This window comes from Megascapheus bottae, chromosome 19 (genome assembly GCF_031878675.1).
Source record: "Megascapheus bottae isolate mThoBot1 chromosome 19, mThoBot2.hap1, whole genome shotgun sequence".
NCBI lineage: Eukaryota > Metazoa > Chordata > Mammalia > Rodentia > Geomyidae > Megascapheus > Megascapheus bottae.
The window spans coordinates 45,854,707-45,874,082 of NC_143527.1; the positions used below are offsets into that span (position 1 = coordinate 45,854,707).

Below are 19,376 nucleotides of genomic sequence, written 5' to 3' on the forward strand. Positions count from 1 at the left end.
GCCTGTTAGCTAAGAATGCAGAAATAACAGGACTGAAATCCTAGTCTTACTTCACACAAGACCCTAGTTGAAAATTAACAAAAGCAAAATGGGCTTTGAATGTGGCTTATGCAGCAGAGCACTTGCCTACCAAGCACAGTCTACTGAGCTCAAATCCCAAGACTGCAAAAAATAAACATCAATAAATAAATACATATATAAATAAAAAAGAGAAATACAGTGTAACTTGAGACTCATGCTTATTCACTTTGTGCTTCATTCCTCAACTTGCCACACAATATAATGTATAAACTTTTCACATTGGTCTGTATTTCTATCATGTACTAAGATTAGGAACAAAGGAAAAAAAAAACAGACCTGTTCATGCAAGCTGTAATAACACCCTGCTTCTCATTGGCACAGTCAACTGTGAAGATGGAAACTCTAAGTTCAGGCAGCATCTCACCAGGAGGAGTAAAGCTAGACATTTCCACCAAGGACGTGCCAGTGGTCCACACAGAAACAAAAACCATCACGTATGAATCATCCCAGGTATGACAACCTATGAGAACCAGAGTCCTGACACTTCATATTTTACTCCCTTTTGTGGCTTTACATTCCTGTGTATTCATTGAGTCTACCCACACAAGAGACAGACCTACAGGACCACACAGCCAGTCCATCTCTTATCAAAAACAGTAGAGTAATTCTGATCCCACTGCTAGCCATGGAACAGCAAGTGACTCACCCAGAACTTCCATTATCTCAAAATATAAAGGTTAAAAGACCAGTTCTGTAGCCACAGAGAAAGAGAAATGCTCCCATTTTGAATGGCCTTATTTTTAATGACCATTCACTCTTGACTTTGCTTAGTTCTTTCTCTTGGGATCAATTCACATTGTGTGATTGAGCTGCAGTGATTAGGAGAGAGAGTCCAATCTCCTAACTGGAGGATGAGATGATGAATGTGGCACTTGCTTCTAATGATTTCATGTCCCCCTATGTACTTTGTCATCTCTAGATGATTTTCAGCACCTCACACAATGTAAATGCTATGCACATCCTTGCTATATTATATTGTTTAAGGCACAAAGTCTATACATGTCAGGACTATTTTTCCTGATTATTTTGATCAGTGCTTAGTTGAATCCCAGATGTAAAACCTGTGTATTCAGGCAGCTGGATCACTAACGCTTTCAATAATGGGGCAAACTGGTGAAGAGGAAATGTAGACCCCTGAATGTGGCACTTGTTTGCTTGCTTAGGTGGACTCTGGGGCCGATCTGGAGCCAGGAGTGCTAATGAGTGCACAAACCATCACCTCTGAAACCACCAGTACCACCACCACCACACACATCACCAAAGTAAGTGGGGGAGTGGAAACCCAGACTATTCTCCTGGAGAGCTCAACAGAGAAGCTTGCTCACCACCTCTGGCAAGGTGCAAGTAGATAGTTACTTGCCTGCTCAGGAGATTTCCAACTTCTGTAGTTACCATACCTTTGTCTCTATGTGCTACTTTCTGAGTTGGAATATTCTTCCTGCTGTTCTCTGCTTAATTGTTCACCCTGGTATTAGACATGGAGCAATCCTTCTGGAAATACTGGTCACTGAACCCAAAGAGCTCCACTCTGTCCTCCTTTCAGAATTAAGAATTAAACATGTTAGATAACCACTGTGGAATCCTATGTCAACTTTAGATGGGACTAAAAACCATCGCTGTTTTCTGCCCTGAACCCTGTGGAGCATGATCGCTCTTGCTGGAGAATAAATTCCCTGTTTCTTCTCCTGGCTTCTTTCAGACTGTGAAAGGAGGCATTTCAGAGACACGAATTGAGAAACGAATCGTCATCACAGGAGACGCGGACATCGACCATGACCAGGTAGGGTGTGTGAGTGGTGAATACCCAGCAGAGAGACAAAGACAAACCCGAAGGCCTTACGTTTCTCAGTGCTATTCCTCTGGTGCTGGTGGCAGCTTGTATTCTAAAAAAAAAAAAAATCCGAATTAACTTTCCAATATATGATTTTCAATTCCTCTCGTAATCATTGTATACCTCATTTGTAAATTGTGGATATGGATTTTAGCTCATAAGTCTACACCTTGCTACTGCTCACGCATTCCCACCTCCTCTTTGTTTTTGCCCTTTTGTGATTTCCTGGGGATAGGCGCTGGCTCAGGCAATTAAAGAGGCCAAAGAGCAGCACCCTGACATGTCAGTGACCAAGGTAGTGGTCCATAAAGAGACAGAAATCACACCAGAAGAAGGAGAGGATTGACGAGAGGTAAGAGGTGATGTTGATTCTGTAGGCTGACCTAAGCTGGCATGTGGCATGGGTCACTTTCTCCAGTCTGTCACCTAATCCCTCCTCTTCCTTTTCCTCTCACTGGTATTGGTGGAACTGGTTACTAAGTGGATGGAGAATTGGCTTGTGGGTATCTAGTTGTTTGGGGTTTGGAAGTTCCCTAGTTGAGGCTATTTTGCATCTATTGCCAGTGACAGGAAAAGGGAAAAGCAAGAGTCTTGGTTTGCATGGGCTCATCACGCTTCTCTTTTAATCCGGGCTTTTTGCATTATCCAAATTTAGAAATGTCAAATTTGATTTCACTTGCCATGTGGCCTAATCAGAACTAGCGCAATTTTGTTCTGAGAGGTGCAATTTCTGTATGTTCTTACAACTTAGGGAAATTAAATACACTGCTTTCTCCCTTTGATAACATCATCTTTTGGAATATTTTACTCAACAATGTTTGGTAACAGCTTGTTTGTGCTTCGGTTTGGAGAGGAGGAGGGGTGGTTAATTTGAAGCCTAAGCTTTTTTTTTTTTTTTGGATGGCTTATATTTCTTGTATTCCTTGGAATGACTTTCTATTTATGTACTAGTATATCCCAGGAGGAGACAAAAGGTAGCATTGGTGGTCCTGTTTTCCTCCAGCAAGCATGCCTTGCCAGTTGCTGTGTGACCAGCGTGGTGAGCAGACCATGTCGTCTGTGTGTGCAGTCGTGCCATGCATATGACCTGCAATGCACACACTCATGGGGCCATAAGCATCCTCAGAGCACCTGGAAAGCTGGATGCAGCAGCGCTGCAGCTATCTGCGCATGTGTTCACAGGGCCAAACACTAGAGAGACTTGGTAAAGAAGGCTCTAAGCAGTTTCTGAAACATTTGGCTCCATGAGTAAACACCTCTTAGAAAAGCAATGCTAAAAATCATGCATGATCTTCTAATGTATAATATATTTTGAGGGTGAACTGTGAAGGCTTTCTTCAGTGGGCTTCAGTCACTTGGGTGACATTTTGATTATGTAAAAGAAAGTCTGTCATACAGAGCTGCACACCTGTGGCCCATGCCTTATAATCCTAGCTACTCAGGAGGCTGAGATCTGAGGATCATAGTTCAAAGCCAGGCTGGGCAGCAAAGTCTATGTGATTCTAATCTCCAGCAAAAAAAAGCCAGAAGTGAATCTGTGGCTGCACTGGCAGAGTATTAGCCTTAAAGAGAAAAAAAATCCCTAAAGGACAGCACCTGGGCCCAGAATTCAAGTCTCCCACTACCAGCACACACACAAAAATTAATAAAGAAAAAGTCTTACCATGGATGCTGATTTAGGAAGGAGTATAACAGTATCTTGCCAAAAGAATCTCCAAGATACTTCTTTTGTGACCTTGATCTGAGCAAAATTCTCAAGATTTCAAGTGCGTAACTAATGAAATCTCTTTTCTACAGGAATAACTTAGCTTGCACATGAATCCAGTCATGCAAACCATTAGGAAAACCAGAGCCTTTATGGACTTCCCTCTTCTAACCCAACTGACTTGTATCTGTCTGTGGAAAATTCCGATCCAGAAGAATTGACCTTGAGCATTAATAAAGACACTGACAGAAAGATCGTCCCATAATAAAGCAATCCGAATCAGCATCACTAAACTGATACTGCATGAAGCAACGGTAAAATTACAAAGAGCAGCATTTTTAATTTTCACAAAATGTCTCAGTTTTCAACTCTTACCTGCACGTTCATAACCGACAATATAAACCCATGATCTCATGTAACACATAAACAACCCACGCCTTTCATAGTTTATCTTTATTAAAGTTTCCACACACAAAAAAATGGCAATTTCTTAGGTGACAAATCTTTGGTTTACAGATGAAGTGAAGATTACCCTAAAATGCTAGAAGCTGTCTAGGTCTGGTGTCTCAAGTTTATCTCAGATTAGATGTGCAATACCAAGTTTCTTCAGTAAACAACTTGAATCTTGTACTTGTTTCACCTGGTTTTATTATTCTCACTCATATGCAGTAATGACTCTCTGACCCTCTGGAAATATTTAATGATTACATTCTTGCATTGTGTATTTCGTTTAATTTGTTATAAGATGGTACCGATTTTCAGCACATTCATGTGATTTCTTGTCATTCGCTTTGGTCCACGTTCAATTCACAAAGCTTCTTGGAGTCTCCTAAAAAGCCCTAAATATGTAAACCATCATTTCTTTTGGGAAGAAAACCTGTGTTGTGTTAGTTTGCAAGATTATGGAATTTCACTCCAGGAAATCCTGTTGGGCTTCTATTGCTTTGTATTCTTTCTTTGTTTCTTTTTCCTTGTATTTTTTTTTCATTCATTTTCTTCTTTTCACTTGAAGAAAATGTGTTTTAATTCCAAATCTGGTCCATATTTACAATCTAGTTCAGAGCCAAGCCTTAAACTGTACAGAATTTCCACTGTAATTAAAACTATTTGTGTTTAGTTATAAATAGCCTTTGAAAAGATATATTCTCCATTCCCTGTCAGCCACTTCACAGCCCATGGTGAATGATGTTACTGCATAGCAAAATAAAAATGGCAAATGCAATGAAAGTGCTCATTTTTCATGTTGAATGATTTCAATAGTTTATCTTTAAAATTAATATTTGCATGATGTTAAAGGCCTCAGTCCATCTGCCTTGAAGAATGTCCCTTCTGTGTTGATAAAGAAGCATATATCCGGGTGCTAATGGGTCACACCTGCAATCTAGCTACTCAGGACACTGAGATCAGAGGGTCATGGTTCAAAGCCAGACCAGGCAGGAAAGTCCATGAGGCTCTTATCTCCAATTAACCACCAAAAAGCCAAAAGTCAAGCTGTGACTCAAGTGACAGAGCAATGGTCTGGAGCAAAAGCTCAAAGCCAGTACCCTGACTCTTGAGTTCAAGCCCCAGAACAGGTACACATTTTTTAAAAAAAGAAGCATAGCATATTGAGCATACAGTATCTGGATCATTGAAAGAATTAGGGATGGTAGAAAAATACATGTATAATCTAATTGCATATAATGACATCTACAAAAGACATTTCTGTTTTATTTACAAATTTCCACTTTTAGAAAGTGGAGAAGGGGTTAGAAAAAGGATTGTGCTGCTTGTGCTTTCAGTCTACCATCCTTCTGACTCCCACTCTACAACTGGATAAATGAAATGGTGTGGGTGCAAGGCCTGTTATAGTAGATGGGTCACTCATAGCATAGATTTCTCAGGGCAAGGTAGAAGTAAGACTGAGATCTTTGATTACTCCCTCTCAGGACACTGCCTGTCTTACTGACACCTCTCACATATATGTTTTAGCTTTCAGACTAAAAAATAAGCAAACTTTTAGAAAACTATTGTTTGACTTTGGTCAAATTTCTATCATTTGAGTATCAGTTTATCCTTAAGTATTGTTAATTATATAAACCTTTTGTACCGGTACTAGGGCTTGAACTTAGGGTCTGGGTGCTGGCTCTTAGCTTTCTCTTTCAGGCCTGGTTCTCTGTCATTTGAGCCACAGCCCCACTTCTACCTTTTTGCTGGTTCCTTGCAAGCTGAGTCTCACAGACATTCCTGACCAAGCTGCCTTCAAATCATGATTGTCAGATCTTAGACTCGTGATTATAGGAATAGGTCACTGACACCCAGCTATTTTTTCATATATTTTTATTGTAATTAATAGAGGGTTCCATTATATTTGCCAGATAGAAGGTGCATTAATTCACATACATTGATACCGTTTCTCATGTCTTGGTCCCCATTTCCCTCCCCCCCACGCCCACCCCTCATCTTGTTTTCCCCCCTTCCCGATCCAATTTCAAATAACCAAATACAAATATATCCGATATGTCAGATAACAAAGTGAGATACTGTAACAATATGAGATAACCAAGGGACAGCAAAAGAGATGAGAGATAACGTAGTACATTAAGGATAACAATCACTCATTATATGACCCCCAGCTATTTTAATTATATTTATAGACAGACAAAACTTTTAACTACTTCATTCATGAAGCAATGTCCCAAAGATGCTACCACAGATCTGTTTCAGCTGTGTCTAGCCAGCTGTATTCACCTTAACTGGTCAAACAAAATCGAACATTCTCATGGTTCACCATCCTTAGCATTAAGTGCATTTTTATTTTTATAAAGCTGTACTCTACCCAATGACTCCTATATTTTCAGCTTCCTTTTCATCCTTGTCTATAATGCACCTCAGAATTCCTCCCACCTCTACCGATGGCTCAGCAGGTGCACCCAAAGCCACTCCTACATATTTGGAAATTTGGGGAAGCAGTGCCTTTCTAACACCAAAATCTGTTTTGTTATTGTTGGATGATGTTCGTACAAAACTAGCAGCTGAGCACAAACCACGTTTTCCCCACATAGTTCCTATGAGTCTAGATTCTTGACATGGTTTTGCCATGGTCCTTTATAAAACACTGTGGGCAAGGTGTCAGCCAGGGTCTCATGTGGAGGCTCAGCTGGAGAAGGCCACCTAGCCATACCCTTTCAGGAGAAGGGTACACTTACAAGCTCCCTGGGCGGTTGGCACAGTTCATTTCTTTGTGGTTTTGGTCTCTGCACGCCCTGCTGCTTCAGTGCTAGTGAGAACAGGGGAACTCTAGCTGGGTTTTCTGGCAAGACAGTGTGCCATATGACATAATCAAGGACACGGCTTCCCATCATCATTGTCAGATTCTGTTGGATATATGGCTCTTGCCTGCAGCCACGCCAAATGTAAAGTTTAGATTTCCTGGCCAGTCAACTACCATCTAACATTCTCTCTTATACTTTTAAAGCTGTATCTTACTAAGGAGAACCAACAGCTTATATTTGTTAGACACCAATCTCAGGATGCCTTATTTTGGGGCATTGATGCCTACAATATTAAAAATACATCAAATATTGTGCTTTTCACAAACTGAAGAATTTCAGTTAGTGAAGATAGCTGTTTGCCTCACAGAATAGAAAAGTGTTCTTCACAGTTTGCTCTAAAATGTAGCTCCATGATAGAACATTTCTTTGGAATAGGCAGAAATATACGGTGCAGACCTTAAGACAGAGGCATCCAGGCTCATGATAACCTGTGGCTTCATGCTAATCCCACAGGACCTGCAGAAACATTGGGAATGGTGTTATCATGCCTGAAAAACATCCTCATACTTTTCTCTGAACACAGAGTAAAACTGCTTCCAGTGAATAACTCTTTTTCCAGTGGAGCTGTGTCAGCATATCCTGCTCCCTTCTTAGCCCAGGGATGGATGGGCAGAACTGCAGTTGTGTACAGCACTGTCCTCCACAGTCAGAGAAGCAAGGGCCATGATAATGATGCAGATTCCTGGTCCCTTCTCATGTGAATTCCTTTAGAATGACACAGAGCAGCCTCCCTGGCCACTTAGCCTCTGCTTCATCCATTTTTAAGAGTCACTTCAAATCCATCTCTTCACTGGATCAGCTTCTTCCTAGCACACCTATGACCCTATCATTTAAGTCAGCAGCAACTCTCGATTTTTTTAAATCAACCAGAGTCTAGCTCTTGAATCCAAAATAGTTCATAACCCACCAAGTTATACATAGCTTCCATTGTTTTCTCATCTCCCTCGTGCATTAATCCTATAAGAAATGGTGGCCTTGAGGCCATAGAAATGACCCTATAGTTTAATGGCCATTTACTCTTGAAGGAAAAGCTGGGTGTTTGTGGCAAGCCATTGACACATATAAAATTGTATTCTCAAGAATGACATGTCGACAAAAATTTGACCAGAGCTTTCTAACTGTGAGAAAGGATGATGAAGGAACGAAGGCTTCTCCGGAGGTGTGGTTATAAACACACGTAGGTATACCCACATGCTCACACTCTCCTCCACAAATGGAGCTCTAAATGCCTATGGTGTGTCCAACTTCAGCCTTCAGCCATCGTCTATCACTGCTTGCCTCCTGCATCTTCCACCTGTTTTTCCCCATGTTTGATAACACTGTAACAAAATGGCAAAAGTAAAGAATCTGTATTTGGGGGTTGACTTTTTGTGTGTGGTGACACTAGGACTTGAATTCAAGAGTCTTGAGTTAGTAGTCAACCACCAATTCTTGCTTGGTAGGCAATTTTTTTTTTTTACCACCTGAACCACCTCTCCAAATCCTTTGGACTCAGGGTTTTTTTTGTTTTGTTTTCATCCTAGGTACTTCAGAAAACTTTGCCTGGGGAGGCCTTAAACTGCAGTCCTCTTACTCCATTCAACTATAGTTTCACTCAAGAGGTCAGAGCTCTATCTAGTCACATCCCTAAAATTCCAACTTTGAACAATGAGCTGTGGACAAGACAACCTAAGAGCCTTTGGGGACATTTCAAGTCCAAACTATAACAGACACAACAAAGGGACTTCTAATTTGAGAATGAGAGGATCAGACACCAAAGGACTTCCAACTTAAAAGCAAAGTGAAGTTCATAAACATTACATTGAAATACTACGAATAAAACTGTATTCTAATAAGTGTCCTATTTATCCTACTACACAAAAACACAAAACCTGGGAGACTTCCAAACACTTCTCTCGAACACCAATTCCCCAGCCTACCAATGATTTTTGCTAGCTCTCACATCTGGCTGTGGCCCTGTTCCTTTACTTTTCCACTAGTATGCTGCCTGGTGTTTCCATAGTCCAGTCCAGGGGCTCCCAGTCTCTTAAGATATGTATATGAAATCAATCACTCCAATCCTTCAAGCATGAGTTTTGCTTTCCATTGCTCTTATTTTTGCCAGTATTAGGTATTGAGCTCAAGCTTTCCTAACAAGGGCCCAATCACTTGAGCCACACCCCAGCCCTTCCTGTTTTCCTTTTTTTTTTCCAGTCCTGGGCCTTGAATTCAGGGCCTGGGCACTGTCCTTGGGCTTTCTCAAGGCTAGCACTCTACCACTTGAGCCATAGCACCATTTCCGGCACTGAGGAATCGAATCTGGTGCTTCGTGTATGCAAGGCAAGCACTCTACCACTAGGCCACACTCCGGGCCCCCTACTTTCCTTTTTGATAGAATCTCATGCTTTGCCCATGCCAGACTCCTCCTGAGTAGCTAGGATTACAGGTATGTACCATCAAACCTGACCTTTCCCATTGCTCGTAAATCTAATGCCTAAATTTTTCATGAGAATTTACATGAGCTTACATGATCTAGCTCCTGTCCTCCTGCTTTCCTAGCCTTATGTCTGCCCATGTGCCACTGACTTCCTGATCCCTGCTCCTCCCTGCAGCCCTGTTTAACTGCTAGGACTATCTTCAGCCCCTAATTTTGCTTTAGATCTAAGCTCAAGTGTTCCTTCTCTGATTTTACCCATTAGCTTTAGCAGTTCCATGCCCTCAAAAAACTTTTCTTCCTTCCACCCTCCTCTCTGTGTGCGTGCATGTGTGTGTGTGTGTGTGTGTGGCCCAAACAGCCTTGAACTTGTGATCCTCCTGCCTCATCCCTCAAATGTTGGGATCACAGGGGTGTCCCACCATGCTCAGCATAAAGCATGATGTTCTCAGCAATTTGAATGGATCTCTGGAACGTTATGAGGCTTCCAAGCACACACAGTGCCCCACTTAAGAGTGATGTTCAAGATTTGCATGAATGAATGAACATATTGATGAAGGTTCATTAGCTAGGATACATTTGAAACTCTGTATTTACTTTGAAGCCCAGAAATGCTTCAGAGCTAGTGAAGGAAATAGGAAGAGTGGATGTAAAATTGGAAGAGTGGCTCCCAACGGAAACACTAGCTTCTTATTTTAGATCCCTGTCAGCAGCAATACCCGAATCACTGAGTCACTTACTGCCCTAAATGGGAGGCAGATGTCTCCTGAGGAGCTGTCATTAGAAGTGGCAAGTTAGTTTTAAGAGACCATGACACACCTCACGGCCACCACTCAAGTGACCTTTGGGTTTGGGTCTCATGATCATTGTTCTCCAAATCCCCAGTGCATATGAAAGTTGTCATGGAAGGTGTCTTTGTCCTGTGAAAATAGCCTAGTTGTAAGCCTGGATGCACTGTTTATAGAGGTAACTCTCAAAACATCTTTCTCAGTGTCAGTCCTAATCTAAGCATGACTGGAGAGGCTAGAAATCTTACTTTTGGCTCTTTCTTTTCCTTTAGGGTGGGAAAGGTCCTTCAGCCCTGGTCATTCTTTGCCATCCTTATAACAGTAGACAATTAGTGATGTCTAGATTCTGCTTACCCACCAGCACTAGATTACCTGTCATTCCTTTAGATTGCTCAGTGTTCAAATCAACAAAAGCACCATCATGAGAAGAGCACTTCATGACTCATTCCTGTCAGCTACTCAGGAGGCTGAGGGGGATTATAGTTACAAGGCCACACAGTTTGTGAGATTCTTATCCCAGTTAAACAGCAAAAAGCCAGAAGTGGAGCTGTGGCTGAAATGGTAACATTCCAACTGTGAATAAAAAGGCTAAGCAAGGGCCAGGAGTTTGGCCTAGTGGTTAAAGTGCTTGCCTAGCATGCACGAAGACCCGGGTTCGATTCCTTGGTACCACATACATAGAAAAAAAAGCCAGAAGTGGTGCTGAGGCTCAAGTGGTAGAGTTCTAACCTTGAGAAAGTCCAAGGACAGTGCTCAGGCCCTGAGCTCAAGCCCAGGACTGGCAAAAAAAAAAAAAAAAAAGGCTAAGCAAGAGCAAGAGGCCAGGAGGAGTTCATGTTCCAAGACCAATACACACACACACACACACACACACACACACACACACACACACACACAGACCATATTGCATAGTGGAAAAGATTTCAATGCTATCTCAGACTTGGGCACTCTTCCTAAACTTTTGCACTTAAAGCTAGTCCTCAACCCTGATTCTCAAATCTCAGCCTGTGGAATAGGGTTAAAGGCATGAGCCACCAGCTTAACTTTTCATTTTAAACTAAAGTTGATGCCTACTACCTGGTGAACTCGCTCGGCTTTTTCTTTCTCCTACATTCTACAAAGCCAACTTCGTATTTCCACTCACATGACTGATACATCAGTGTTCACATCAGTGTTATTCACAACAGCCAAGTAATAAAAACTGCAAAGTTGTTCATTAACAGATGGGTAAATTGTGATGTACACATACAGTGGAGTATTTTTCAGCCATAAAATGATGTTCTAATTCATGCTATAACCTGGATGACGGTTCACATTATGCTAAGTGAAATTAGAAAGGAATAAAATGAAAAGCTATGATTCTACATATATGAGGTACTAAAGCATTTAAATTCATACAGATGGAAATCAAAACTAGTTTCCAGGAGCACATCAAAGAAGGAATGGAGTATTACTACATAAAGGCAATCTAGTCTGTCTCTTCTGGATGAAATTGAAAAGTTTAGAGAACGTGGTGAGTTAACAATATTGTGAATGCACTTAATGGCATTGGTGTGCACACATAAAAATGGCAAACATTGCTGGATTATATTTTCACACACACACACACAGACACACACACAACTGAAGACTAGACACCAGCAATTCATGCATGTAATCCTAGCTACTCAGGAGGCTAAAATATGAAGAGCACGGTTCAAAGTCAGCCAAGACAGAAAAGTCCTTGGAGACCCTTATCTCCAATTCAATTACACACACACACACACACACACACACACACACACACACACACACACACACACACACACGCATGCACACAAAAGCACCCCATGGAAGTGGAGCTGTAGCTCAAATGGTAGTACACTAGCCTTGAGTACAAAAGCTCAAGGACAGTGCCCAGCCCCTGACTCAAGCACACACGCAAACCTGTCCAGTAGTCCCCAATAGTCCCCAGCGGGGAGCTTCAGGTTACCAAGCACCACTATATGCTCGTTGGTTTCAACTAGTTTTTTAATTTCCTGCCCTTTACCATGAGCAAACATCTGAGTAAAGCCTTTATTATACATTACCCAAAGAAGAAATACAGCTTGTTTTGGATTTTTCAGGAATAGAAATAAAAATGCTCAGCAATAACCTGAGATTGGAGACTATACCTAGTGCTTCAAAGAAGATAAGCAAGCTAGGAAGGACCTGCAGAGAACAAACAAGTGCTTTTGCAAATTGAAACACAAAAGCAGAGTGAGAAGTAGAATGGGCGTTGAGGAAGAAACAAAAATGGAGCAATGAAAAAGATGGAAATAAAGGCCAAAGTGGATCTGTCTAGATGCCGTAGCATCCAAAGAGCATCACTCGTAGAAACTTTCTTATGTCGGAATCATTTCCAAATACCCACAGTAAGAATCCTACCCTTATCTTTCTAATTTTGTACTAGCTTCCCAAATGATATTTTAGATAGTGAAAACTAAAAAGATTTGAGGTGACAAACATAAAACCAGGATGGTGAGTACTTCAAAATGGAGACGGGAAAGCTATCATCTAAGACAATGCAATTGCCTCAGGATGCTTCTTTTACATTGTTATTTTCAAATAGTTGCACAAAGGGGTTGAGTTTAACATGTCCCTTGATGTGTATGATGTCTCTTACTGAGAGACATCCCTTCATGTTTCTGTTCTTTCATCTCTATGCATGCATTTTACCTTATCCTGTGTATATCTTCCTTTGACAGAAAGATGTTCTTGATTAAAAAACCTTGCATTTTAGGAGCCAGCCCTGATGTTAGCATGAAAGCAGCACTAACTAGATTTTTGGTCTGGAACAAATACATCATTCCACTTTTCTGGATCTCAGTTTACTTATTTGTAAAGGGAAGATGTTCAACCTGCTGATCTTCAAATACTCACCTGGGCTCTATGATTCCAAACTATAACCAAGAATAATAATGGCAAAAGGGGGCCCTTTCATTTCCCTAACCCAAGGTGACTAGTGATGCCAAAAATAAGGGTGGAGATCTAAACACCCTTCAGGACCATACAGCGGTTCAAAAGAACAGTCCATGATGTCATGGGTAATGGGAAGATTAAATTAGAATCTAAAAATGGAATGGAGGTAGGTTTCTGAAGAAATAGAGAGCTATACACCTACACTTACAGTACACAAACACAAAATAATTTTCTAAGTTTTTTTCTTTGATTTGGGAGTACTAGAGATTGAACTCAGGCATTGTGCTTACTACATTAGCATTCAACTACTTGAGCCACTCTTTTAGTCCTTTTATTTTAAAAGCCATTTTATTTGCTAGCTACTCAGGAGGCTGAAATCTGAGGATCAAGGTTCAAAGCCAGCCTGGGCACAAAAAGACCTGAGACTCTTATCTCCAATTAACCTCTAGAAAATGGGAAGTGGGGCTTTGCTCAAGGGTAGGACAATAGCCTTGAGCTGAAGAGCTCAGAGACAATGCCTAGGCCCAGGAGTAGGGTGGCAGCCTGGAGCTAAAGAGCTCAAGTACAGCACCCAGGCTGAGTTCAAGCCCCAGGAGCCACAAAAAAAGGACATTTTATTTAAAGTATTTCATTAGAAACTTTTATGTCACACAAGTTTGGCTAAGTTATGTTTATATAATGCCTTTGAATACTCAGTGCACAAATCTTAACATAATGGTAATTTTTCCTAGAATTTTCTCTTTAATTTTTTAAATATTATAAAGGTGATGTACATTGAGAATTACATTTACATAAGTCTGATTTAGTGCCTTTGTTTTTCAGATAGGCTGACACTTTTGCCCTATGTGACTTAGAACTATAGTCTCTATATCTCTATCTCCTGAGTGGTTGGGATTACACCATGTCTGGCTTCAAATTTCTCTGAGATTAATTATTGGAGTTTTGATAGATTCTTGTATCACCACAGTAAGGGAGAGACGATCTGCCAAGATTTTATATGGACTTCTATAATACCCATCCACTGAGGAAAGATCAGAATACTTATTCGCCGAGTTCTGGCTCATTCATTCACTCTTGAACAATACTAAGATCGCAGGATCCCTAAAGACAAGAAATGACCCCAAAAAGTGCATATACAGTGCAATTTACCAACTATCAAACAATTTGGATGAGAATTTAAACAGAAGCTCTGGTAAAAATCCAGGCTGGCAATTTGTCTGGAACCGATCTGTACAGACATATAGTCTTGAATATTCCAAAGTTGTTTGATTTACCAGCTCCACCTTTGGGTTGTCTAAAGAAGAGGCAAGCATGTATAAGAATGCCTGTCCCAGCAATTCCTCACAGCATCCTCTATATGTAAACAAGATAAAGATTCAGCAAAGTAGGATAAATTGTGACATTCATGTGGGATAGGGAAAGGTACAGCCACCAAAAATTACAGATTGCCAGCATGAGAGAAAATAATACTATTATATTAAATGAATAATCCCAATACATTAGAAAGAGAAATAATCCTAATGTCTTTGTTAATTGTGGTAGTAATTGGGTGAAAAATTGAAACAAAATGGTAGCCATGACATTCTCCCTCTAAGGGGAGAGCACCCAGTGTGTCTTCTCCATGCTATCCTAGTTTTCCAAGGCTTCTGTCAGTATCATTGTACTAATAAAAACAGGAAGGGGTGACATTGATCAAGATGCATGGCATTCATACATTTATATGTTACAATGAAATTCCTTTATACAACTATTAAAGATAGGTAGGTAGACAGATAGACAGACAAATAGATTGAAGCCGTTTAAGAAATAATACAAATAATTCTATCAGGACACTGAGAATACTTACTGGAGTGAGGAAACACACCAATGAGGGGAATTTGGAAAAAGGGACTCTTTCCTGGAATTTTTAAAGCCATAATTATCATCACCAAATGTCACAGATCCCTTTGTTAAGTACTGCCTTCCTTCCTCACCTTCTAATTAGGACGGTGATGGAGGAGTTTCTAGTATAGATAATGAAGTTATTTATAGTACCACTTAATGCTGGATCTCTGTAGCTGAAAAGGTTTCCCCCTAAGATAGACATGGCAGCTTAGGCCTTGTCTTTGAAGGGTGTTATTTAGTGCATTGTAAATGTAATTTCCAGTGTCAAGGACACTTCTCTGTGCATAAAACTGTCTATCAGTAGCCTTATCTCTGTTTACACAAGGTTGGCCTGAAAAACATAAGTAAATAAAGATGCCAAAGCCAGTTGTCTTCTGCCTATCATTTGTCACTTCACACAACTTGCCTACGCTGTTTGCCTCCATTTACTCAAAGTGAAAATGAAGAGCAGAACCAATTGCAGAGTATTCTGATGAGAAAATATGTGAGCAAACAGGAAGGTCTGAGGTGGTGGTCTGGAAGGTATCAGTCTGATGTACTTACTGCACCTTTTCCTTCTCATTCCTTCTTAACACCTCACACTGCTTAATTTGTATGTGAGAACTCAAGCTGGTTTCTCTTAGGAATGGCTGGTAGCTTCTGTTAAAAAAAAAAAAAAGCAGCCCTAGGTTTGGAGAAGTTGTACTGGGAACCTAAAAAAGAAAAGGGGGGGTAAGATCTTTATCTTGTAACTTTATTCAAGAGACACATAGGCTTTTTTTCTCCCGTATGACAACCCATTTTCACTTTTTAGAGCGACAAGAAGAAAATGTATGATTGGCCTTATGCAGAAGGTTCATGCTTTTTTTGTGGGACCTTAATTTTGTGAATAAAGTAATAAACCTGGAATTGGTAGTGCTATAGTAAGCTTATAATACCTGTGCTTTGAATCTACAACCTAAGCATGTATATTCCTCTGATTACCCCGATGCTTGCTTACTGCATGTCCAAACAGATATACTCAATTGTGATTAAATATGCAAAAGATTCATATTTGCATGGCATATTCTCCATGATTGGGCAAAAAGTCTGTAAGTAATAATGTTCCAAAATTCTACAGGACATGTATATGCTTCATTGGATTTGTGTCACATACCTTTTGTACTAGGGAAAGGAAAAATTCCCAGCTTACAAAGGTGCTATTACCCTTAAAGGAGTTGTGTTTTGTGTGTTTATGCTGATCCTGGGACTTGAACTCAGGATGTGAGTGCTGTCCTTGAGAATTTTTGTTCAAGACTATACCACCTGAGCCACAGCTTCTACTTCTGGTTTTTTGCTGGTTACTTAGAACTTAGAGTTACATAGATTTTCCTGCCCAGACTAGTATTAAACCACAGTCTCAGATATCAGCATCCTGAGTAGCTAGGATTACAAGCATGAGCCACCTGCACCTCACTGAGTTAAGTGACTTTAACTCTAAGATCACCCAGTGTTTGGTGTCTTTTAATAAGTTTGCAAACTAGTCCTCACTCAACAAAATCTGAACTAATTGGTCTGGATGTGGGACTCCAATGTTTACTTTCTTTTCCCTATTCCACCAATCAATCTCTATTGAAAGGATTCTCATACCAAGAGATTCTTTAGAATCACCTACAAAACTTTATTACTGAGAACTCTAGGCCCCACTCCCAGCATTTTTGCCATATTGGCCTACATCAAGGCCTAAGAATTCGAATTTCCAGCAAGTTCTCAAGTGCAGCCTCTGGACCACTCTCTGAGAACCACTGGCTGAGAAGTTCTAGACTGCACTAAGCTGAATGTGAAGATTCTGATTTTGTTTCCTCTCTCACAAGAAGAAATTAATTCAACTGTATACACATTACTGTAGAGACTTCCTGGGACAGTATTCCCAAAGTCACCATCAGGCACATGCAAGCGGGTATAAGCCAAAGACAATCCTGTCATCTCCTGTAAAGTCCACGAGGTCAAGCGGGGTGATTTCCGAAACTACGTAAGAACAAGGGGCAAAGAGTGCTAAAACCATCATGTGCAGTCCCAGTGGTCAAGATGGTTCCTGTGAAGTTATACCTCACAGGGGCAGCAAGCCACCGCCTTCCAGACAATTGATTACAACAACCAAAATGACAGAAAGCAATACATTTCCTAGGAGCTACCAACGATTATCAGAAAAGTTTACAACAATGCCGCCAAAGTGTCTTCCATGCAGGGACTTCATAACCTCTCGAATTAAGTTGTACTGTAGAACAACAAATATGTGGTAGACAAAAAATAGCATAAGGAAAGACATAAAACTTAGCTGATTGATCAGGGCTCAGGGGTGTGCTTGGGTAGGTAGTGTGATCCTCTCCAAAATAATCAGTGAAAAGCAGGACTAGAAACATGGCTAAAGTGGTAGATTGCAAGTCTATCAAACATCAACCCCGAGTACCACAAAAAAAAAGGTAAAACATCATTGAGTGAACATTAGAAGACTAGAGAGAGAACATATTCTCGTGGCCTGTTAGGTATTGCTATAACAAAAGACCTGAGGCTGGGAAATGTATAACAGTTTGTATGGATGAGAAAATCCAAGATGGTGGTGCTAGCCACTGCTAGGGTCCTTGGAATTGCGTCATGTCATGGTGGGAGAAGAGAAAGAACACGTGTGCAAGGCAGGATGGGTTCAGTTTCTTCCATTTATCAGAAAGCCACCCTAGAGAAAGGGTGTCGATGGCAGAGCTTAGCCTTCCTGTGTTCTGGATTCAAATCTTACAGAAGGTTTGGAGATGGATTTTTACCAGATTTAACTTCCTGGATTTAAGTCACATTAGTAGCAATGCTTTCATGTTAAGACAGTTAAAAAACAGAAGAGTGCTTTCAAGCACAAGAGAAGAATACACAGACCTTCTTTGGAAAGAAAAAACTAAGAATTAAGCTGAAAATTCTTTGTATTTAAAAACTCAGCCATAAACATGTCATTTGAAATAGGATGTAAAAATCAATGTTAATAAATTCTTTAATAATAATAAAAAAAACTCAGCCAGAGCTGAGTTAAGCTGCCGGCTTAATCCTGTGATCTTAGCTACTCAGAAGACTGAGATCTGAGGACCATGTTTCAAAGCCAGCCTGGGCACAAAAGATTGAGGGACTCTTATCTGTAGTTAATCACTAGACATCAGAAAGTGGTACTGTGGCTCCAGGGATAGGGTGGTAGCCTTCAGTTGAAGAGCTCAGGGACAATACTCAGGCCCAGAGTTCAAGCCCCATGACCCACAAAAAAAAGACCTCAGCCAGCCAAATGCTGGTGGCTCATGCCTGCAGTCCTTACTACTCGGGAGGCTGAGATCTGAGGATCACAGTTTGAAGCCAGCCTGGGCAGGAAAGTCTGTGAGATGCTTATCTTCAATTATTCACCAGAAAACCAGAAATGGAGCTGTGGCTCAAAGTGGTAGAGCATTAGTTCAGGGGTGGTGCACGGCCCTGGAGATCAAACCCCATGACTGACAAAAGAAAAAAAAAACTCATCATTACCAGAAACTCTTGAGCGAGTTTGATGAGTTTATGCTAGAATTTCACCAGGAGTCAGTGTTTGAAGAGTGATCATATTATGTAATAATCTGCATGCCAATGGCGTGAGTAATTTGTTCTGTGATGATTCATGTCAGCCTTTCTGGATCTTTCTACATATCATTCTTCACCTATGTACATTGTGAAGAAGGAAGATTGGAAATAAGGTCAAGCTCATCTGGGAAAGGCCAGGAATTCACCATCACTTTGACCTCTAGGCTCAGGAGACGTTTGAAGAACCTAGCATTCATTCACTCCAGGGTGCTATGCAAGTGTACAAAAATACATTAAACAAAATATGGTAGATTCAGGGGAGAACTCAGTGGAATTCCTTACAAAGGCTAACTTGCTATCCAACAAAATAAACACCAGGACATGAGTGCTCAAAAGGGAGTTGTAGAATTAAAAAAAAGGCAGTTGAGGCCAGGAGTCTGGCCTAGTGGTAGAACGCTTGCCTAGCATGCATGAAGACCTAGGTTTGATTCTTTGGTACCACATACATAGAAAAAAGCCAGAAGTGCATTTACCCAATCGTCCAGAAACAAGGGCATACTAAATCCACTAGCACAATGATGTTCATTGCAGCACTATTTACCATAGCAAAGATATGGAACCAACCCAGATGTCCCTCAGTTGATGAGTGGATCAACAAGATGTGGTATTTATACACAATGGAATTCTATGCTGCTGTCAGAAAGAATGACATCGCCCCATTTGTAAGGAAATGGAAAGACTTAGAAAAAATCATATTAAGTGAAGTAAGCCAGACTCAAGGGAACATAGGCTCAATGATCTCCCTCATTTGTCATAATCAGTAGAAACCTTGGGGTCTCCTTGCAGAGACTTACAATAGAACAAAATCTAGAGATATTAG

General features: G+C 40.7%; 1 protein-coding gene across 11 annotated transcripts in view; it reads left to right on the forward strand.

Annotated features, from left to right (window-relative positions):
- The window catches only part of Epb41l3 (erythrocyte membrane protein band 4.1 like 3), a 153,364-nt gene extending 144,657 nt beyond the window's left edge, over nucleotides 1-8,707 (forward strand). For 7 of the 11 annotated variants that reach the window (XM_090353493.1, XM_090353494.1, XM_090353495.1 and 4 more), the window contains 5 exons: nucleotides 403-531; nucleotides 1,245-1,343; nucleotides 1,781-1,861; nucleotides 2,148-2,264; nucleotides 3,710-3,886. In XM_090353493.1, the coding sequence (XP_090209619.1) occupies nucleotides 403-531; nucleotides 1,245-1,343; nucleotides 1,781-1,861; nucleotides 2,148-2,258 (420 nt within the window). In that variant the 3' untranslated portion in view covers nucleotides 2,259-2,264; nucleotides 3,710-3,886. Of the gene's footprint in view, nucleotides 1-402; nucleotides 532-1,244; nucleotides 1,344-1,780; nucleotides 1,862-2,147; nucleotides 2,265-3,709; nucleotides 3,887-8,454 lie in introns of those variants that run through there. The other 4 variants (XM_090353487.1, XM_090353488.1, XM_090353485.1 and 1 more) reach the window with 1 other exon arrangement.
- Nucleotides 8,708-19,376: the final 10,669 nt, after the last annotated feature.